Source organism: Schistocerca serialis, chromosome 1 (assembly GCF_023864345.2).
Source record: "Schistocerca serialis cubense isolate TAMUIC-IGC-003099 chromosome 1, iqSchSeri2.2, whole genome shotgun sequence".
NCBI classification, from domain to species: Eukaryota; Metazoa; Arthropoda; class Insecta; order Orthoptera; family Acrididae; genus Schistocerca; species Schistocerca serialis.
This window is the reverse complement of record NC_064638.1, coordinates 228,237,254-228,261,434: the sequence shown is the minus strand read 5'-3', so window position 1 is coordinate 228,261,434 and position 24,181 is coordinate 228,237,254. Positions and strand designations below refer to the sequence as shown.

Sequence of the window (24,181 nt, the reverse complement as noted above, 5' to 3'; positions counted from 1 at the left end):
TTAAATGCCTTTCTGATGTAGGGGAAAGCGCCGTTAACCGGAGCTCCGATGTTTAAGGCACTCCTGATCTTTAGGACGAACAAAGAGAGCTGACTTTCGCAAGATAACTGTTTGCGGAATCCTTGCTGATTTTTATAGACTAGATTTTCGTACCATAATACACTGAGGCGACAAACGTCATGGGATGCCTCCTAATATTGTGTCTGACCTCCTCTTGCCAGGCGCAATGCAGCAACTTGACGTGGTTCGTACTCAACAAATCGTTGGCAGCCCTTGCAGATATATTGAGCCATGGTGCCTTTACAGCCGTTCGTAATTGCGAAATTGGCGAAATTGCTGCCGGTGCAGGCTTTTGTGCACGAACTGACTTCTCGATTATGTCCCATAAATGTTCGATCTTGGTGGCCAAATCATTCTCTCGAATTGTCCAGAAAGTTCTTAAAACCAGTCACGAACAATCGTGACCTGGTCACATGACATCAATGTTTTGGAACGTGAACTTCATGAATGGTTGCAAATGGTCTCCAAGTAACTCAACATAACCAATTCCACCCAATGATCGGTTCAGTTGAACCAGAAAACCCAATCCATTCCATGTAAGGACAGCCCACACCATTATGCAGCCTCGACCAGCTTTCACAGTGCTTTGATGACAACTTGAATCCAGGGCATCGTTGGGTCTGCGCAACACTCTAATCCTACCATCAGCTCTTATAGATTGAAATCTGGGCTCGTCTGACAAGGCCATGGTTTTCCAGTCGTCTGGGGTCCAACGGGTATGGCCACGATCCGACGATAGGCGCTGCAGGCGATGTCGTACTGTTACCAAAGGCAGTCGCGTCGGTCGTCTTCACCACAGCCCACTGACACAAAAATTTCGCCTCAGTATCCTAACAGACATGTTTGTCATACGTCCAGATTGATTTCAGTTGTTATTTCACGCAGTGTTGCTTGTCTGTCAGCATTGACAACTCTGCACAGACACCACTGCTCTTGATTGGTAAGTGAAGATCGTCGGCCATTGCGTTGTCCATGGTGAGAGGTAATGCCGGAAATCTAGTAATTTTGTTACCCTCTTGACAGTGTGAAAGTCGGAATATTGAATTCCCTAACGACTACCGAAATGGAAGTCCCGTGCGTCTAGCTACAACTACCCCTCCGCGTTCGAAGCCGGCGAATTTACGTCGTGCGGCTATAATCATGTCAGACACCTTTTCACACGGATCACCTGAGTTCAAATGACAGCTCCGCCAATGCACTGCCCTTTTATACGCGATACTTGTGTGCGCGATACTATCGCCATCTCGATATGTGCGTATCGTTATCGCATCCCTTTTGTCACCTCAGGGTAAGTAAAAATGCAACATGTTCCACAGTTCTGCAACAGATTTACGTCAGCGACATAGGCTGAAAATTAAGTGCAAAGTGCATCTGTCCTGCAACCCTTCTTGAAAATGGTAACAACTTGAGCTTTTATTCAGTTGCTAGGTATCCTTTGTTGCTCCAGCAACCTACAATTAACTGCTGCTGGAAGGGGAGCAAGTTCTTTCTCATAATCTCTGTAGAATTTTACAAGTATCTCATTTTATTCATATGCTTTTCCACTGTTAAATAATTTTAGTTGCTTTCTGTTCCGCAACCACTTATGTCAATATTTGCCATTTAGGTTCTCGTGTGATAACTGGAAGGACGCACCATATTAGATCTTCCGCAGTGTAACAGATTCGGTGCTAGTATAGTCACAGAGCGAATGAATGAAAGATTCAGATCCCCAGATTTTTTACATAAGATCAAAATTTCCTATGATTTTTTTGTCACATCGGCTAGTGGTGGTGGTGGTGGTGGTGGTGGTGGTGGTGGTCAGGGTCCACTCCCGGTTAGTCATTCACACTGCACTTCGCGTGCCGTATGGACGTCTCTCGGGTGGGAGCGCTTGCACCGTATTGTGAGACCAGTAAGGGGTCTGAACTTTGCTGGTAGCCACCATCACAGTGTACGATACCGTAACTAGTCTTTACTTCAAAGGATACCTTTATTGCGTCGTCCCAAAATCCACAGAATGTTCGTCCTTTCAAAATCAATTATGGCTTTCTACCAAGTTGTGCTCAGTGATTGTGTCAATTTGTCTTTCTGTCCCATGTGAACGTACCTGACATGCTCCAAGCAGCGCTGCTGAACATAGAGTTATGTCGACCCGATTCACCGCCACCAGTCCACGGCTCGTGATCTAGTGAAAGACGGCACAGTAGCTCAGCGTGTTTGACCAGGGGAACGGATACATTCTGTAATAAAATAACTGAGCGCAGTTTCTCATCCGCGTACACTGAATGATGTCATGAGACGTCCACACAGAAACAGTGACGAGAAAACGACAAAGAAACAGGTCGAAAGAAATAAGACAAACAAAAAAGTGGTTGGCGTTGAGGCTCTGGATCGCGGGTTCCCGGGTTCGATTCCCAGCCGAATCGGAAACTTTCTCTGTTAATCTCATCTTCATCGCCTTAGAAGTCGCCGAAGTACCGCCAAATAGAAAGACTTAAAGAGCAAACTTTAACTGAATACTGTAGATGCTAGGCTTGAGCGGTCCCACTGGATCCTTGACAGAGCCAAATAGATCTGCAATCTACTGCGATGGTCCGAAGATTGTTTTAACTTTGTATTTTTTTGCTGTTGGTGATCCCGCGTATGGCAGAAATGCCAGTCATTGGTCCTCTTCCTGTGTTATTTCAGAGCTACACTTTGTATGTATCCCTTCTTAATTTTTTTCTCACTGTAGTTAGTGCTCTGATAGACTACCCAAGGTACTCCATTTCGGTAGACAGCCTCACCTGGTTACTTATGGCCCGAGCCTTGTGAACACGAGTATTCAGAACAGTGCCACTTTGAGCCACGCGTTGGCAGCCAGATGGCAACGAGTGCAGTTCACAAGCTGCGACATTGTCGCGAATAAAACAGTGACTCGTATATACAATAAGTTTCCTTTTATTTACGTCTATGGTCACAACCATAGTGGCTGCAGTACATTAGGACTTTGTTTTTATAAAAAAAATCTGATGATGTTCATTATAGACAGAAACCGGAAATCTGTTAACAAAAAGTTTGTGATCATAGACGGAAATTAAAAGAAACTTAAGTGCAGTTCAATTGGCGTCACAGCGTGACCTAAAATGGCATCTTCGTACCCAAATGTCCAGAAGCAAGAAACCCTCTTCTCCACCTCCATGGTGAACTTTACCCTCCCGTGGATGGTGCTGATGTGCCCAAGAAATTCACCAACGGAAGTGCTTGCGTTTGAGTTGTGCTTTGTCTATAGCAATATACTCAAAATATTCCGTATATGCATTCGGTACTTTCGGTGTCAGGGGAGACCCCATAGCCACGCCACTGGCTCGTAAAAACGCCTGCCGCTCTGAAAGTAAATGTCGACAAATGAGGCGCACTCGATGAATAATGACGAAACATTAAAGTTCACCAACAGGTCACACTTTGAGTCGAATGTCTTTACACCACTTTCACAAACTCGTATGAGTTTTTCACTTGGTGCACACAGCATCTCACTGAAGGCTTCAGTAATTATGCCTGATACTTCGCCAGGCTGTAAGTCAATGATCTGATGGTGTTTACTGTCAGATGTAGTGTCATTCCTTCCTTATGTGCTTTCGAAAGACAGTAGCCATCGCTGATGTCACATCCTTCGTGAGTTCTTTGTACGCTGTCTCCTGCAGTAGCGTGGAGATTTCTAATGGTAATCTGTGGCACATAATAAAATCGACGCATTGCCTTTATCCTCCGGCACAATGAAAATGTGTTCATCCTCTCGCAGGGTGCAAAGTGCTCTGCGGTCTGCTTTTGTCCGTCAGTTGCGTGAGTGGTGTCACGTTTGCAGAAAGTCTAGGAAATTCAGTGTTATGAGTTCGTCAGACAGGATTCGAATGGTGGAGGATCAGCGGTTACGCGAGTAGACGGAAATAAAGGCGAGATTGAGTGCAGTTCGGCGATTTGGAGGGAGTTACAGAATTTTTGTGGAGCAGAAATACGGGTGAGATTAGCATAAGAGGGGATATGTCGTAGGCAGGCTTTGCAGGTGTGGAACGTGGTGGGCGGGTGTAATCACCATGTTCGGCTGTTTATCAGCTTGAATCTATTGCGGGCGTTTTGTTGTACTGATAGCAGACAGAATTTCCGCATTCGTTTACAGTCGATGGTTATTCGGAGGTGTTTTGTATGTTAATATATTAACTGTATAGGGTGGCTGGAAAAGATGCGGTAGAAGGCTTGAAGGCAGATCCATAAGCGAATAAACAGTTGGAAAAACATTTATCGAAAATTCAGAAATCACGCTTGTACACCCACCATCAAAGACGATTTGATGCGGTGGCGCACCTGTGCCGGGTATTTACGACCGCTGCCCCACAGCTGAATCGCTATTTTCGTCGTGAAATTGCTCGGAGGTTAATCAGGTGAACCGGACGCACGCAGCCGCAGAAGCGCCCGCGCAGTGCAGACCTGTTGCTTCTCGTGTGTGTGTGTGTGTGTGTGTGTGTGTGTGTGTGTGTGTGTTCAAAGTGCGAAGGGACGCGACGACTCGCTGTGTTTGACCTGCAAAGCCGATTTGCGCGCCGCTCGCTCCCGTACTGAATATGCCGCGCTGCCCTACCTACGCAAGCCGCCAATGACTGATGACCTGTCCGTCGGTTTTGCACTTGGGGACTCCCAGGGATCGAACAAAGGCACCTTTCGAGTTGATAGATCGGTATTATATAGAAGACGAGAGATTTTTATTATGTACATCCAAAGGCCACCTAACATTTTATGGATTTGTGCTGATACGCTATCTGATCAAAAGTATTCGAACATCTGTTAGTGGGCATTAATACAGAATGTGTCCACCATTCGACTTTGTGACAGACTGAATTCTGCTGCGGACATTTTTAATGAGGTGTCTGAATGTCTTTTAAGGAATGGCAGTTCCCTTCTTTTTCTTTCAAGAGCCAAAAACCAGAATGTTGGGCGTCAGGATATTAAGCGAAGTCGACGTTGTGACTCATCCCAAATATGTTCCATTGGGTTCAGGTCTGGACTGTGGGCAGAGCGGTCCATTTCAGGATGATCCTTGTCGGCAAGTACATTTCAGAAATGTTGTTGTCGACAAAGTATTGCCTCACATGTGTTGCTTTTTTACGGGATGCATTGTCTTGCTGGTACAATCACTGATCGAATTGAACAGTTCCTCTAGCGTCAGCAGCAAACAGTGCTATGAAAGGCGTTCATATTCTTCCTCATTTAGCGTTTCATTAAGCGCAATAAGGAGACCAAAACATTCGGCTCCACCGTCCTATGACGTCGCTCTTCACGCCATCTCCAGCATCGCTTAGAATTCGCTATAAAAAGGTTTGTCTATTTAGCAGCGGCTCGACCATTGTGGTGTTAGTTTAGCCGTTGTTGCTCCTTCGCATTTCCATTTCCAAGAGTCGACTTGGGCAGCCTTAGAAGTGACGAACATCTGAGGGCATCAGACCCCTAGACTTTGAACTACTTAAACCTAGCTAACGTAAGGACGTCACACACATCCAGGCCCGAGGCGGGATTCGAACCTGCGACCGTAGTGGTCGCGCGGTTCGAGACTGAAGCACCTAGAACCGCTCGGCCACTGCGGCCGGCGACGAAATGTCCCTCATGTGTTTGTTACTCTGGTAACATCCAACGACTACTCCATTTTAGAAGTGACTGAGTTCTCCGACTGACGCATTCTCCTTCTCTGCAGAGGACGCAGTGCTCCCCCCTCCATTTTTTACTAGCGGGTCCGTCCCTTGTGACATCTATAGATCAACTCCACATTACATAGTGTCCGCTTATTTTTGATCACTTAACATACAACATTGTGAATAAAATAAAATTTAGTAGTACAAAAGTTCCAACAAAGTAACAAACAGAACTGGAAAACCAGTGAAATAACGTGAGAAAACATAAAGCTATTTGCACGAAAGTTGGTAAGTTGCTATCACGAAAAGTGGTTCTTTCCACGCAGTCCCTTTACCCTTCATACTCCAAAAAATGTTTACACATGTAGGTTCACTGAAAAAAAAACCGAATTTGTTAATTTGTGAAATCAAAAAGTTCGTTCTGTGGTTATCCAACATGTATGTTGCTTGTCATATTTGAACAGTTAATATATTCTTTCAATGTGCGATTTTTTATAAACTAACATGTCTTTGAAAAATGTGTATACACGTACTTTACTTCTGAAAAGGGCCTTATCTACCACATGCCCGTTCAATAGGCCTCTTCCGTTTCTTTCTGTCGAGTATGCACGTTTGTGAGTGTAAATAATATGCGAAAATAGTTTCATTGCGGTGTTACACTTAGCAAAAAATGTTATATTCGCAGGTACATTGTAAGAGTTCAAAAAACTGCATATATTCTAACGTAATTTTTTGTATCTTTTACGATAATTTTGCGAAAACACTATAAGCTTTCGTAGGCACGCTTTTCTATTACGTTGAAATGACAATGAAGATCCTTAGATACTCAACTTGTGTTAGATAATACCAGAATTAGACATAAATTTTTCTTATTTTTTTACATAAAAAATGGAATTACAATCGTGTACATCAAGTTTTGTCTTTCGTTCTTTTTTCTGTAACTACTGTCCATAGAATTAGTATTCATTTTCTGCCGTTTTGTGCTTAAATTTCGTTATTTTTGAACGCAATATTTTCATGAGCGTAGAACTGTACAATTGTTAGAGACGTTTAAAGGGCTGTAATTTATGTATACAAGCTGCCTGGTGCTCTGTGATAACGAAACGGCCTGGACAACAAAGAGTAGTGATTCCCTGTTGTCGGAGGTAAGACGTGGAGCGAAACGTAACCACGTAAGAGAATGTCTTTCCCTCTTTTTATAAATGTGAAGCACAGAATGAGAAGTGGGCAGTTAGATGTATTTATGCGTTCGTTTCCAAAATCAAATATTTCTTTTACAAGATGTAACAAAGTGTGGTTTGACCGTTTAAGTGTAGTTATACTCTGGTTACTACAAAGACAGAAAAAAAAAACGCAACGCCAAGGAGAAATTGTGCGACATAAACCAAAGTTAGAGGCGTGTTTCTACATCTGAAAGATGAAGCCCATTTAGCATTCGCGCCAGACGGGTAAGTGGCGTTAGTAGCCCCACTATGAGGATGCAGATCAGATTTGCTTTAAATACACGCTTTAACGGTCATGAGCGTTAGTTACCTTTGAGATTGGAAGTGCCGGCCGAAGTGGCCAAGCGGTTCTAGGCGCTACAGTCTGGAACCGCGCGACCGCTATGGTCGCAGTTTCGAATCCTGCCTCGGGCATGTATGTGTGTGATGTCCTTAGGTTAGTTGGGTTTAAGTAGTTCTAAGTTCTAGGGGACTGATGACCTCAGATATTAAGTCCCATAGTGCTCAGAGCCATTTGAACCATTTTTGAGATTCGAAGTGGTGAATTGATGTTAGTCAAGTATGGCTTTATGGCGACAAAGATCCCATTATCAATATCTCACAGAGTTTGGACGAGGTCGTGTAACAGGGCGTGGAGAAGCTGGATGTTCCTTCTGCGACATTGCGGAAAGACTTGGCAGGAATGTAGCCACTCTACATGACTGCTGCCGGCATCGGTTGTCATGAGGATATACCGTTATAATAAGACTGGGAGCTGGGCAGCCACGTGGCACTGCCGAGACTGAAGACCATCGTGTTTGGCGTTGGCTCTGGCGCATCATACTGCATCTGCAGTAGCAATTGGATCAGTAACTGTCATCACAGTGACACAACGAATATTACAAATCGGTTACTTCAAGGACAGCTCCGAGACAGATGCTCTGTAGCGTGCATTTCAGTGAACCCAAACCACCGACATTTTCCAGTTCAGTGGTGTCAGGCCATGGCTCATTGGAGGGGAGGGTGGAGGCCTGATGTGTTGTCCAATGAAAGGTGGTTCTGCCTCGGCGCCAGTGACGGCCGTGTGATGGTTCGAAGGCAGGCTAGTTGGGGCCCCGCAACAAGCGTGTCTGCGTGCTAGACATAATGGACCTACACATGGGGTTGTGGGGTTATGGTCTGCTATATGGTAACACAGCAGGAGCGCTCTCGTGGTTATACCAAGCCCAATGAACGCAAATTTGTTCGTCAGTCGGGTGATTCGACCTGTTGTGCTTACATTCGTGAACAGCATTCCAGGATAACGCTCGCTCACATACCACTGTTCTAACTCAACATACTCTATAGTGTGTCGACATGTTGCCTTGGCTTGCTAGATCGCCAGATCTATCTCCAGTCGAACACATATGGAAGATCATCGGACGACAAATCCTGAGTCATCCACAAACATCATGAACCGTTCTAGTATGGACCGACCAAGTGAACTGGTACGGAACTCCATCCCTCCAGCTGACATCCTGCGCCTTTGCAACACAATGCACGTACGTTTGTAAGCTTGCGTTCAACATTTTGGCGGTTACGCTGATTACTCATGTACTAGCATTTCACATTTACAATGGCTTATCTCGCACTTACTTGTGATCTTCCGATGTTAATCACTTAAATGTCTTACGTAGAAAAAGGTATTCCCTAAATTTCAATCATCTACATTAGTTATATTTTGGTGCTGGTGCTGCGATTTTTTCCTAGCAGTGTATTTGAAAGTTTTCCACTGAAATCCAATATGGTGTGTCAAGTCCAACATGAACGGCGTTTAAAAAAAACCGTTATATACCAAATTATGAATTGTGGTTAACGCATTCGCACGTGTCTCATAGGTAGGTGGTACGGTAGTCTGCAGAAATTTATCTACGGAGCGGCGTCATCTTTTCTGTAGAAACTAGCGATGTGCCCAGCCACTGCACTGGTAACGCTAAGTATTTATATACAGGTGACTTGTTTACAATATCTAGTCTGTATACAGGGTGGTCCATTGGTAGTGACCAGGCCAAATATCTCACGAAATAAGCATCAAACGAAGAAAACTACAAAGAACGAAACTCGTCTAGCTTGAAGGGGGAAACCAGATGGCGCTTTGGTTGGCCCAATAGATGGCGCTGCCATAGGTCAAACGGATATCAACTGCGTTTTTTAAAATAGCAACCCCTATTTTTTATTACATACTCGTGTAGTACGTAAAGAAATATGAATGTTTTAGGTGGACCACTTTTTTCACTTTGTGATAGATATATGGCAATGTGCTAGTCACAAACGTATAACTACGTGCTATCACGTAACATTCCGCCAGTGCGGACGGTATTTGCTTCGTGATGCATTACCCGTGTTAAAATAGACCGTTTACCAATTGCGGAAAAGGTCGATATCGTGTTGATGGATGCCTATTGTCATCAAAAGGCCAACCGGCGTGTGCTATGTATGCTGCTCGGTATCCTGGACGACATCATCCAAGTGTCCTGACCGTTCGGCGGATAGTTCAAATGGCTCTGAGTACTATGGGACTTAACATCTGTGGTCATCAGTCCCCTAGAACTTAGAACTACTTAAACCTAACTAACTTAAGGACATCTCAAACATCCATGCCCGAGGCAGGATTCGAACCTGCGACCGTAGCAGTCGCGCGGTTCCGGACTGCGCGCCTAGAACCGCTAGACCACCGCGGCCGGCTCGTCGGATAGTTAAGTTATTTAAGGAAACAGGAAGTGTTCAGTCACACGTGAAACGTCAACCACGACCTGCAACAAATGGTGATACCCAAGTAGGTGTTTTAGCTTCTGTCGCGGCTAATCCGTACATTAGTAGCAGACAAATTGCGCGAGAATCGGGAATCTCAAAAACGCCGGTGTTGCGAATGCTACATCAACATCGAATGCACCCGTACCATATTTCTATGCACTAGAAATTGCATGGCGCCGACTTTGAACTCTGCGACAAGTGGAACATCAGCGACCATGCAGGGTTAATGTATGGTGCGGCATTATGGGAGGATGGATAATTGGCCCCCATTTTATCGATGGCAATCTAAATGGTGCAATGTATGCTGATTTCCTACGTAATGTTCTGTAGTGTTGGCAGAAGAGCCAACACTGTTTTTCTAGAGGAGGCCGAAATGCACGCGTTTAATTACACGCTGACTGGCGTGAGGTATGGAACAGGACAATATCTTGAGAATTGCAAATAAAGTAAGTAGTTGATATAATACTTAACTTTAATCTACAATTGTAGAACATTGCTCTTGATGATACATGCTTCACATAATAAATATCAATTGAATACGGCGTCTTGCTAGGTCGTAGCAAATGACGTAGCTGAAGACTATGCTAACTATCGTCTCGGCAAATGAGAGCGTATTTGTCAGTGAACCTTTGCTATGAACGTCGGCTGTACAACTGGGACGAGTGCTAGTAAGTCTCTCTAGACCTGCCGTATGGTGGCGCTCGGTCTGCTATCACTGACAGTGGCGACACGCGGGTCCGGCGTATACTAATGGACCGCGGCCGATTTAAAGGCTACCACCTAGCAAGTGTGGTGTCTGGCGGTGACACCACATCTTCTACCGATGTTACTACAAGATGTTTCACTGCATGACAGAATGGCGATGTACTTCTAACATGGCGATGTACTTCCAATATGACAGCTCGCGTGCGGTTGAAGCAGTGCAGAATAGCATATTTCATGACAGGTGGATTGGTCGTCGAAGCACCATACCATGGCCCGCACGTTCACCGGATCTGACGTCCCCGGATTTCTTTCTGTGGCGAAAGTTGAAGGATATTAGCCATCGTGATCCACCGACAACGCATGACAACAAACGTCAGCGCAATGTCAATGCATGTGCGAACATTACGGAAGGAGGACTAGTCGCTGTTGAAAGGAATGTCGTTACTCGTATTGCCAAAAGCATTGAGGTTGACGGACATAATTTTGATCATTTATTGCATTAATGTGGTATTTACAGGTAATCACTCTGTAACAGTATGCGTTCCCAGAAATGATAAATTCACAAAGGTACATGTATCACATTGGAACAACCGATATAAAATGTTCAAACGTACCTACGTTCTGTATTTTAATTTAAAAACCTACCTGTTACGAACTGTTCGTCTAAAATTGTGAGCCATATGTTTGTTACTATTACAGCGCCATCTATCACAAGGCGAAAAAAGTGGTCCAACTAATACATTCATATTTCTTTACGTACTACACGAATATGTAATAAAAAAATGGGGGTTCCTATTTTAAAAAAACGCAGTTGATATCCGTTTGACCTATGGCAGTGCCATCTAGCGGGCTAACCGTAGCGCCTCTGGTTTCCCCCTCCTAGCTAGACAAGTTTTATTCTTTGTAGTTTTTTCGTTCGACGCTTATTTCGTGAGATATTTCGCCCGGTCACGATCAATGGACCACCCTGTATATTCACCATCTTTTGTGCTATGATAGGAGCATTTGTCATTGGATTTTTACTGTGACTGTAGTAGCACGTCATTTAATAAGGAGTGAACGATCTCCGAAGAGGTTTAAATTAATCCGTGATCAGTAAAGAAGCGTCAATATGAACCATATTTCGGAAAAAATATCGATTCGTCTTGCGCCATGGACTCGAATGATAAGAATGTATACGGCACCAATTTGTATCCACAGGAGCCAGACCCACTGAAAAATTTTTAAAGCATAATTCTGTCATCGTAATAATTTACTGCCATCAGGTTGTCATATACTTTTAACGAATATGGAGGAAGAATTTAGTATGGTATATTTTTTAAAGTATAGATATGTTGTGTCGTCTCAATTTTATATTATAGCATATTCTTATTTGACAACATGTGCTTACACTGTTTGTTCAATCTATGCACTATGTACTTGAATGTATAACTTAGAATGTTTCGTCCATTAAGGTACACATTTGTGGTGTCATCTGCCTCTTAGTGTTTACGTTAAAGCTCCTCGGCTTCTGTGGCAAATTCTGTTTAATTCCTCTGTATATTGCTTTTTCTAAGTGGATATTGAAAGTTGACCTATCCAGGTATTAGTAAGCAATCCTCTCCTTACTTTCGCTGGGGATGGTAGTAAGGTGATAGGCTGGTACGACTATGCTTTATCACAACTTTTCCCCGATTAGTGGATGGTAACGACACGACATACACTCCTGGAAATTGAAATAAGAACACCGTGAATTCATTGTCCCAGGAAGGGGAAACTTTATTGACACATTCCTGGGGTCAGATACATCACATGATCACACTGACAGAACCACAGGCACATAGACACAGGCAACAGAGCATGCACAATGTCGGCACTAGTACAGTGTATATCCACCTTTCGCAGCAATGCAGGCTGCTATTCTCCCATGGAGACGATCGTAGAGATGCTGGATGTAGTCCTGTGGAACGGCTTGCCACGCCATTTCCACCTGGCGCCTCAGTTGTACCAGCGTTCGTGCTGGACGTGCAGACCGCGTGAGACGACGCTTCATCCAGTCCCAAACATGCTCAATGGGGGACAGATCCGGAGATCTTGCTGGCCAGTGTAGTTGACTTACACCTTCTAGAGCACGTTGGGTGGCACGGGATACATGCGGACGTGCATTGTCCTGTTGGAACAGAAAGTTCCCTTGCCGGTCTAGGAATGGTAGAACGATGGGTTCGATGACGGTTTGGATGTACCGTGCACTATTCAGTGTCCCCTCGACGATCACCAGTGGTGTACGGCCAGTGTAGGAGATCGCTCCCCACACCATGATGCCGGGTGTTGGCCCTGTGTGCCTCGGTCGTATGCAGTCCTGGTTGTGGCGCTCACCTGCACGGCGCCAAACACGCATACGACCATCATTGGCACCAAGGCAGAAGCGACTCTCATCGCTGAAGACGACACGTCTCCATTCGTCCCTACATTCACGCCTGTCGCGACACCACTGGAGGCGGGCTGCACGATGTTGGGGCGTGAGCGGAAGACGGCCTAACGGTGTGCGGGACCGTAGCCCAGCTTCATGGAGACGGTTGCGAATGGTCCTCGCCGATACCCCAGGAGCAACAGTGTCCCTAATTTGCTGGGAAGTGGCGGTGCGGTCCCCTACGGCACTGCGTAGGATCCTACGGTCTTGGCGTGCATCCGTGCGTCGCTGCGGTCCGGTCCCAGGTCGACGGGCACGTGCACCTTCCGCCGACCACTGGCGACAACATCGATGTACTGTGGAGACCTCACGCCCCACGTGTTGAGCAATTCGGCGGTACGTCCACCCGGCCTCCCGCATGCCCACTATACGCCCTCGCTCAAAGTCCGTCAACTGCACATACGGTTCACGTCCACGCTGTCGCGGCATGCTACCAGTGTTAAAGACTGCGATGGAGCTCCGTATGCCACGGCAAACTGGCTGACACTGACGGCGGCGGTGCACAAATGCTGCGCAGCTAGCGCCATTCGACGGCCAACACCGCGGTTCCCGGTGTGTCCGCTGTGCCGTGCGTGTGATCATTGCTTGTACAGCCCTCTCGCAGTGTCCGGAGCAAGTATGGTGGGTCTGACACACCGGTGTCAATGTGTTCTTTTTTCCATTTCCAGGAGTGTATTTTCAGGCAGTCGATGTTGATCTGCAGTGTAGTTGTGCCGCAGCAACTGGTAGTCAATATAATCTGGACCAGGTGCAGTATCCTTCCCTTCGGAGAGCACTGTACGGCAGGAGGGGGCGCAGTATCGGTGGAGCCACCGTTAAAGGCGTTTACCACATTGTAGTCAAGAGATGTATTGGCTGCTGCGGATAGTAGATGGCGGGACTGATGCATGTAGTGTCGGATGGACCGTCAGTGACAGAACACTTCGTGTTCCTGCTACTAAGAAGGCCACCGTTCGTTTGTTGTATATTTTTACGTATTTCCAGCAGGAGTGACTTATTTATTTACAGATACCTGTGTAGTTACTAGATTATTTTTATAATTTCTTGCGTTTTCGGGTGCTTACTATGCACAAGCTTTTATGTTAATAACAGTGTAGCGTACCGTACCGCCGTTGCTATCTACCCTTATATCGACCCTCGGATCGTACAGGCTTTCGTTTGTTTTGGTTAGTGTAGCTCAGTGTCGTTTAGACCGTTAGTGTGAGAGCACTTTGAATTCCTGCTGCTAATATGCCGAGTAAACCGTTCGTTTGTTGCATATTTCTATGAGCTTCAAACGGGAGCGACTGCAGTAATGGATAGGAACTGTGATTGCTGTGTACAAATGCGAGCTGAGCAACCCTTCGCTCACAGCGCCAGGCTGCGTTGGTTTCCGTCACACAGCTCGGGGCTGCTACCGAGGGGCATCACTGTGGGGAGTTGGACGTGGGGATGCGACAGACGTCGAGCACGTCCCACGTGTCCCCCGTTCTGCCCACTGCTGTGGAAACCCCAGGTACTGCTTGCACTGAGGTTGACCCCTCACCCATAGTCGTGTGGGAGATCATTTCATAGTCTGGCAGGCAGCGAAAAAACTTTCCGAGGGGCCGATCGTAGGGCCTCCCCGGTTCGTTTACGAACAGGTTTAGGGCGTTACCTGTGGCTGATAATGTCTCTGAGGCGGATGCAGTCATGCACCCTGTTCCAGAGGAAGCTTCTCGGCCCACAAGCTCTGGGCGTTCACAGAGAGTGGGTTTGCTTGTAGTTGGGAACTCTAACGTTAGGCGCGTAATGGGGCCCTTAGGAACATGGCTGCCAAGGAGGCGAAGGAAGCCAGTGTGCACTCCGTGTGCTTACCGGGGGAATCATTCCGGATGTGGAATGTGGAAAGGCTGCTTCCGAATGCCATGAAGACTATAGGGTGCAGCCAACTGCAGATGGTGGCTCGTGTCGGTACCAATGACGTATGTGCCTTTGGATTGGAGAGATTCTCTCTGGTTTTGGGTTTCTAGCGGAAATGGTAAAGACTGCCAGTCTTGGTTGTGAGATTTAGGCGGAGCCCACCGTCTGCAACATCGTCGATAGAACCGACTGTGCTCCTATGGTACAGAGCCCAGTAGAGGATCTGAATCAGAGGCTCAGGCGGTTCTGTGACGTGTAGGTTGCAGATTCCTTGACTTGCGCCATCAGGTGGTGGGTTTCCACATTGCGCTTAATAGGTCTGGAGTCCATTACATACAGGAAGCGGCTACACGGGTAGCGGGGGCTGTGTGGAAGGGACTGGGCGGTTCTTTAGGTTAGTGGGCCTCAGGGAACCACAAAAAGGGCGTCCGTCTAAAACGGGCAGGTAAAACACATTACGTTAATTGTAGAAACTATCGGTATTGTAAATTGTCGTAGCTGTGTTGGGAAAGAACCTGGGCTCCAAGCCCTAATAGAAAGCACTGAAGCTCAGAAAGTTACAGGTACAGAAAGCTGGCTAATGCCAGAAATAGGTTCAGCAGAAATTTTTTGTAACGATTTAACAGTGTTCAGAAAGGATAGATTAAATATAGTTGGTGGTGGAGTATTTATTGCTGTCAGAAGTAGCTTGCCTTGTTGTGAAATTGAAGTAGATAGTTCCTGCGAAATAGTATGGGCAGAGGTTATACCTGACAATTTTGTGGGTAGAGCCAACCAAAGACTGCGATTCATTGGCAGAACACTTAGAAGGTACAACAGTTCTACTAAAGAGAAGGCTTACACCACGCTTGTCCTCCTTATTCTGGAGTATTGCTGTGCGGTGTGGGATCCGCATCAGATGAGACTGACGGACGAGATCGAAAAAGTACAAAGAAGGTCAGCTCGTTTTGTATTATCGCGAAATAGGGGAGATAGTGCCACATACATGATACGTGAATTGGAGTGGCAATCATTAAAACGAAGGCGTTTTTCGTTGCGACGGGATCTTGTAATGAAATTTCAATCACCGGTTTTCTCCTCCGATTGCGAAAACATTCTATTGGCACCCACCTACATAGAAAGAAATGATCATCAGATAAAATAAGAGAAATATTGGCTCGCACAGAAAAAATTAAGTGCTCATTTTTACCGCCCCCGATCGTGAGTGGAACGGTAGAGAGACAGCTTGAAGGTGGTTCATTGAAACCTCTCCCAGGCACTTTATTGTGAATAGCAGAGTAATCACGTAGATGTAGATGAGCCGCTGTTGAGTTGGAAGGGGCTGGAATTCTGTACCCTGTATCTTATTGTTGGGGGAGAACTAACTGAATTCGGATCAGGCCTGTTTTTACACACAGCTGTTGCTTCCTGGAAGATAATATTTTTGAGAGACATAATTTTGTTTATTTCCTCCTGTTCGAGATACAATGAACGAGTTCGAAAAAAAAGGCTCTGAGCGCTATGGGACTTAACATCTGAGGTCATCAGTCCCCTAGACTTAGAACTACTTAAACCTAACTAACCTAAGAACGTCACACACATCAATGCCCGAGACAGGATTCGAATCTGTATTTCTTTTAACAAATGAAATTTCCTGTCCTATCCTAGCCTCCCCTTTTCTACAAAACACACACACACACACACACACACACACATACACACACACACACACACACACACACACACACAATTATTAACTGCATAAACATTAGAAGTTTCGTATTTTCGATTTTCCACAGTCTGTATGGACTTGGGTGACGATCTTGAAAATCGAGATAGGGGTCTGCGAGCACCGGTACAATGAATGCTGGTTGACAGATTGCCCTCCCATCGGCATCACTTCTGTGTGGGCCTGTGCGTTACGCATATCGTGTGTTACTTCTCCTTTGTTTGCTGCCATTCCCGAAACGCAAAAAATTATAGCATCATAAGACAAAGGACACATACGTATAGACTGGACGGTGAACTCCACGAAAATAACCAAACTGTGGGAGCCGCTGTGATCTAAATGTCACAACACAACATGGAGATGGCTTTGTTACCTTTTGTCCATTCGGGATTATAATTTTACCAAGTCTCGAGATGGCAATAAATTCGCAGCAACACGCCCTTTTCGCTAGTAATTCGATCCCCGTAAGAGACATTATTAACGATGCGTTGTTTAGTGGTGAAGAACTGCCAAATATAGGCCTCCAAATTTGCTTTGTATAAAAAAACAGTTTTGAATCAGGGCATTGGCAGTTAATCCTTACACAGTCTCAGCTTTAACACGATTTTTTCCAGCTGACGTAACACTGATAATGTGCTTGAAGACAGATTCACATTTCCACCTGGTAACTTTGCCTTGCGCTGTAGGGTGAAGGCGGCCCGTGTTTCTGTTTCTATTTTCAACAAATAAGATGAAAGGCCATTTGTCGATTGTTGCGTGTAAGTTAGCAGCGCAACGTACATGTTGGTAGGTGACGGTACCTTCTTAGGTGGCGTGGACACGTAACACTTTCTCCATTTTGTCTCTTTGGTCGTAGTCTCCCTCCTCCTTCTCGGTGACTTTCCTATTAGGACTGCAGGTCTCTTGCTGTAGTATCATCGACAGGTGAAACATGGGCGTTGTGGAACGCGATGATTGTGTCGCTAACCACTTCAATAATGGGGACATGAAGTGCATCAGTATCCATTACGACGCTGTGCGGCTGATTTTGCGAAGTTTCTGGAGGTCATTGTTGGCAACCAGAATAAATTAATAATTAGATCCTTTTACCGGCCTCCCAATTCAGATGATACAATTGCTTAAGGGTTCAAAGAAAACTTGAGTTTGATTTCAAACACATACACGACTCATACGATTATAGTTGGTAGCGACTTTAATTTACCCTCGATATGTTGGCGAAAATACATGTTTAATACCGCAGGTACGCATAAAATATCATCGGAAATTGTGCTAAACGCATTCTCTGGAAATTATTGCGAGCAGTTAGTTCATGAGCTCATGCGAATACCAAACGGTTGTGAAAACACAATTGACCTCTTAAAAAACAAAAAACAAAAAAACAAAAAAGTGGGTCATATGGCTCTGAGCACTATGGGACTTAACATCTGAGGTCATCAGTCCCCTAGAACTTAGAACTACTTAAACCTAATTAACCTAAGGACATTACACACATCCATGCCCGAGGCAGGAATCGAACCTGCGACCGTAGCGGTCGCGCGGTTCCAGTCTGTAGCGCCTAGAACCGCTCGGCCACATCGGCCGGCGCTTGACGTCTTAGCGAGAAATAATCCTAAGTTAATAACGAGCATCAAAATGGATACGGGGATTAGTGAACATAAGATTGTCGTAGCGAGATTGAATATTGTAAACGTCAAATCTTCCAAAAATAAACGAAAAATATACCTTTCCAAAGAAGCAGATAAAAATGCACTTGACAATCTCCACTCATTCCAAATTAATAATATAAGTGTAGACAAGATGTGGCTTAAATTCAAATAAATGGTATTGGCAGCAATTGAGAGATTCATACCAAATAAATTAACGAACGACGGAGCTGATCCCCTTTGGTACACAAAACGGGTCAGAACACTTTTTCAGAAAGAACGAAACAAACGTGCCAAATGTAAAAAGACGCAAAATCCCCAAGACTGACCATCTTTTAGAGAAGCTCGAAATTTAGAGCGGACTTCAATGCGAGATGCTAATAACAGTTTCCACAACAAAAGTTTGTCTCGACACCTGGCAGAAATTCCAAAGAGAATCCGGTTGTATGTGAAGTATGTTAGCGGCAAGAAACAATCAATGCCTTCTCTGCGCGATAGCAATGGAGATATTATCCAAGACAGTGCTGCCAAAGCAGAGTTACTAAACACAGCCTTCCGAAATGCCTTCACAAAAGAAGACGAAGTAAATATTTCAGAATTCGAATCAAGAACAGCTGCCAACATGAGTAACATAGAAGTAAATATCCCCGGAGTAGTGGAGTAACTTAAATCACTTAATAAAAGCAAGGTCTTCTGGTCTAGACTGTATACCAGCCTGGTTCCTTTCAGAGTATGCTGATGCATTAGCTCCATACTTACACAATCATACACAACCGTTCGCTCGACGAAAGATTCGTACCCAAAAAACTCGAAAGTTGCACAGATCACACCAATGTTCAAGAAAGTTAGCAGGAGTAATCCACTAAATTGCAGGGCCATATCGTTAACGTCGATATGGAGCAGGATTTTGGAACATATATTATGTTCGAACATTAGGAATTGTCTCGAAGAAAACGGACACAGTCAACATGGATTTAGAAAACATCGTTCTTGTGAAACACAATTAGCTCTTTATTTGCATGAAGCGTTGAGCGCTATTGACAAGCGATTTCAGATGGATTCCGTATTTCTGGAAGGCATTTGACACCGTACCATACAAGCAGCTTGCAGTGAAATTGAGTGCTAATGGAAAATCGTCTTAATTATATGACTGGATTTGTGATTACCTGTCAGAGGCCACAGTTCGTAGTAACTGACGAAAAGTCATCGAGTAAAACAGAAGGTATTTCTGGCGTTCCCCAAGGTAGTGTTATCGGCCCTTTGCTATTCCTTGTCTGTATAAACGATTTGGGAGACAATCTGAGCAGCCGTCTAGGGTTGTTTGCAGATGACGCCGTCGTTAATCGGCTAACAAAGTCATCAGAAGATCAAAACAAACTGCAAAACGATTTAGAAAAGATATATGAATGGTGCGAAAATTGGCAGTTGACCCTAAATAACGAAAAGTGTGAGGTCATCCGCATGAATGCTAAAAGGAATTCGTTGAACTTCGGTTACACGATAAATCAGTCAAACCTAAAGGCCGTAAATTCAGCTAAATACCTAGGAACTAAAATTACGAACAAGTTAAAGTGGAAGGAACACATACAATATGTTGTGGGGAAGGCTAACCAAAGACTGCGTTTTATTCACAGGACATTTAGAAAATGTGTCAGATCTACTAAGGAGATTGCCCACACCACGATCGTCCGTCCTCTTTTAGAATACTGCTGCGCGGTCTGGGATCCTTACCAGATAGGACTGACGGAGTACACCGAAAAAATTCCAAAGAAGGGCAGCACGTTTTGTGTTGTCGCGAAATTTGGGAGAGTGTCACTGAAATGATACAGGATTTGGGCTGGACATCATTAAAAGGAAGGCGTATTTCGTTGCGACGGAATCTTCTCACGAAATTCCAATCACCAACTTTCTCCTCCGAATGTGAAAATGAAAATGTTTTGTTGACAGCGACCTACACAGGGAGGAACGATCACCACGATAAAATAAGGGAAATCAGAGCTCGTACGGAAAGATAAGTGTTCGTTCTTTCCACGCGCTATACAAGGTTGGAATAATAGAGAAGAGTGAACATGGTTTGATGAACCCTATGCCAGGCACTGAAATGTGATTTGCAGTGTATCCATGTGGATGTAGAAGCAAGAGTGCGGCGATCCCACTGTCCATGGTGGTGACTGCAGCGTGGCAAACGTTTCAACCATTTCGCGGAGACTGTGGAAGTTCATCGAATACCGGAGCGAATTATCACTGTTCACAGTGCGCGAGTACCAGCGGAGTGAGTAACAAGTGTTTACATAGTCGGAGCTCGTCGGTGTTGACACTTCTGCGTCTCATAGGGAGCGGTATGTAACTGCGTTTACCGTGTCAAGTACGAACATCTCCACTGGATTACGATATGTAGTTCTCTGGCGTGGAATAACGCTCCGCCGAATACGGCGGTTAGTTGATGAGAGCACCCCGCCGACTACGACAGTTAACAGACTGGTGTTGGACATTCTGCATACTAAATGATGTCCTCACGCAAAGAGTTACAACTTGTTAAGTCTCTCTCTCTCCGTAATTGAATGCAAATTTTCGCTGTAGTTGTATGGTTTCTCACTGCTGTGTCTTTTTTCAAGAACTGTTTGCTCCACGATCCTCTAAACCAGTTTGATTAATTTAACACAGCTTTTCAGCTGTGGAAACTATAGTCTGTCCAAAACTACTTCAGGATTAAAGCGAGCCGGCTGCGGTGGTCGAGCGGTTCTAGGCGATACAGTCTGGAACCGCGCGACCGCTACGGTCGCAGGCTCGAATCCTGCCTCGGGCATGGATGTGTGTGATGTCCTTAGGTTAGTTAGGTTTAAGTAGTTCTAAGTTCTAGCGGACTGATGACCTCAGAAGTTAAGTCCCATAGTGCTCAGAGCCATTTGAACCATTTTTCATTAAAGCGAGGACCTAGGTGGTAATGGGGGAAGAACACGCGGCAGGCCAGGGCCACTTTCCGCCAATACCACGCGATCTGCAGCCATAGCAAACCTCAGAAGGTACCAAAACCTCCACTCCACACTACAGGACATCTTGCTTCCAGTGAGCTTCAGCTGCAGTCAGCTTGCTGTCCTTCGCTACTGTTGTTCGTCCGTACTGTTGTTCGTCCGTACTGTTGTTCGCCCGTACTGTTGTTCGCCCGTACTGTTGTTCGCCCGTACTGTTGTTCGCCCGTACTGTTGTTCGCCCGTACTGTTGTTCGCCCGTACTGTTGTTCGCCCGTACTGTTGTTCGCCCGTACTGTTGTTCGCCTGTACTGTTGTTCGCCCGCGCTGTTGTTCGCCCGCGCTGTTGTTCGCCCGCGCTGTTGTTCGCCCGCGCTGTTGTTCGCCCGCGCTGTTGTTCGCCCGTGCTGTTGTTCGCCCGCGCTGTTGTTCGCCCGCGCTGTTGTTCGCCCGCGCTGTTGTTCGCCCGCGCTGTTGTTCGCCCGCGCTGTTGTTCGCCCGCGCTGTTGTTCGCCCGCGCTGTTGTTCACCCGCGCTGTTGTTCACCCGCGCTGTTGTTCGCCCGCGCTGTTGTTCGCCCGCGCTGTTGTTCGCCCGCGCTGTTGTTCGCCCGCGCTGCTGTTCGCCCGCGCTGCTGTTCGCCCGCGCTGTTGTTCGCCCGCGCTGTTGTTCGCCCGCGCTGTTGTTGGCCCGTGCTGTTGTTGGCCCGTGCTGTTGTTCGTTCATACTGTTGTTCATTCATACTGTTGTTCGTTCATACTGTTATTCGTTGTGTGGTACTCAACGATGTCTGTGGAAGTTCGTCGGAAGTTGTAAGTGTAAAAGTTCGACGTCGTTCTCTCGACCAAAGAAATGCCGTAAGAGGGCAGTCATGAGAGATAGTTTACGCTTTACGTGCCTGCTTTGGGAGTGAAAAACAGTGGTGTTATGATGACGACGAACGAGTCGTTGCCAATGTTGAGTGGTGGCTAGTGCTAAACAGAAACACATAAATCACAGCAGGTTGGTCAGTAACGTCGATAAGGTGCTGGCTGTATGGTCTGGATCTGCAACGACTAAAATAATTAGAAGTCGTTGGTAAAAAATAAGGTATGTATTGTACTTAACTGGTTGTATAGGATTCTTCTTGGCTGCATACATATAATTATAAACAGATAACTATTGAGGCCTCACTTAGGCCACACGTTACTAAGAGCTTTGTTAGAGTTTGCTTCCTATCAGCCGAAGGGTTTACGTCCCGATCAAGAGTGGACGAGAACTTGCTAGAAACTTGATACAAGCCGCGGAGCGGCGCTGGTCGCCACTCGCGGGTCCATCGATACTAACACGGACCGTGGTCGATAACTGCAACCACTAACAAGTGTGGTATCGAACGTTGATACCACAAATGGTGCCCCGCTGCTCTCCGTTAACAAAGTAATTGACAGAGCTGCTGCAGCTTTGAATATAAACAAAAACACTGGGTAGTCAAAGTTCGACAAAAGAAAAAAGGAAGCTGAAGAACCATCGAAACTAAACACCCATGGGGAAAATACGTCGTGTAGATAAGCGTATTACCAATATTGATTCGCTTGCAGAGGACGCGATTCGTCATCAAGTTAGCGACTATTATCTCGAGGAAGAACAGCTGACACTCCGGAAATTATTAGTCACACTTAAAGAATCAGAACTTTTTCAACGCAGTCACACGTCATTGTTCAAACTTTCACACAACCTAGACATGGACCTATGGACGTTTCTGTGGCCGTAAGCGGTTTATGGAGAGGGAGGATATAGTATCATGCCGATACAGATTTTCAAGGGACATCCGTAGCATAAAAATTGACGAAGGGGTGCGTCTTGACTAAACTTGGGTCATTTCTGGTCATGTTGTGAAACACAGCTGGACAGACCACACAGCTGAAGGGACAATGGCGGTGCCTTCTGGCAATGGGGCCAGAAACATTTTTCTTCGTGCAGGCATCTCGCAAAGTTTTCTCTCAAACAGTATCCTTCTTTTTAAATCAAAGAACACAGGACATTATCACGAACAAACGAAGCACGTTACATTTACAAGGTGGTCCGAAGAGTCACTAATACCAAATCTTGGCCGCGCGTTGTAGCCGCGCTGTCTCAAATGTCTTGTCATGGTTCGCGCGGCTCGCCCCGTCGGAAATTCGAGTCCTCGCTCGGGCATGGGTGTCTGTTTTGTCCTTAGCGTAAGTTAATTTAAGTTAGCGTAAGTTAATTTAAGTTAGATTAAGTAGTGTCTAAGCTTAAGGAGCGATGACCTCAGCAATTTGGTCCCATAAGATCTTACGATAACTGCAACTACTACCAAACCTTCAAAAACAGTCAACGGTTCTCCTAGGTAATACTTCTTACCATTCAGTTGTTATTGACAAGACATCTACCATGGCAAACCTTGATAGCCTTCAGCGTCATAGTGTATATGTAAGTGATGACATTAAAAAGCTGACCGAGCGAGGTGGCGCAGTGGTAAGACACTGGACTCGCATTCGGGAGGACGACGGTTCAATCCCGCGTCCGGCCATCCTGATTTAGGTTTTCCAGGCAAATGCCGGGATGGTTCCTCTGAAAGGGCACGGCCGACTTCCTTCCCCATCCTTCCCTACTCCGATGAGACCGATGACCACGCTGTCTGGTCTCCTTCCCCAAACCAACCGACCAACATTAAAAAGCTGGAGCTTATGGAAAAAAAAATATCTCACCACAAGTCTCACTTCCCCCTGTAGGAAATCGACGAACTGGGAAAAAATGGGAAAAAAAATTACGGGGATATATCACTACGCTACCACCTCATCACTGCCGTTTCAACCCAACAGAGTTAATGTGGGCCCAAATTAAAGGTTATGTTGACAGCATTGACAAAGGAAGCTGTCAGGAACGCCACCTCTGAAAATTGGAAGGAAGCAGTTGAATGTATGCAGCGCATCACGTAAAAAGTATGGCAGAATGAAGCTCTCTCGGAAACTTCAGTGGCGGAAATGATAATTTCATTAGATAACAGCAGCGACAGTGTCAGTAATAGTGATAGTGACACTTTAAGAATCCGTCATAGCTATAAGAGTGACATCAGTGGAGTTTCTCCATTATTGCCGTACAATTGGAGCACAGGCAGATTCAGCT

The 24,181-nt window shown here is 45.6% G+C and overlaps 1 protein-coding gene across 1 annotated transcript in view; it reads right to left on the bottom strand.

Moving 5' to 3' along the window:
• Positions 1 to 2,077: 2,077 nt before the first annotated feature.
• Positions 2,078 to 24,181, bottom strand: part of LOC126461046 (octapeptide-repeat protein T2-like) — a 138,620-nt gene continuing 116,516 nt past the window's right edge. The window contains exons 2-3 of the mRNA XM_050095969.1: positions 21,269 to 21,731; positions 2,078 to 2,227 (exon numbers count right to left, since the gene is read on the bottom strand). Of these exons, the coding sequence (XP_049951926.1) occupies positions 2,078 to 2,227; positions 21,269 to 21,731 (613 nt within the window). The remainder of the gene's footprint in view (positions 2,228 to 21,268; positions 21,732 to 24,181) is intronic.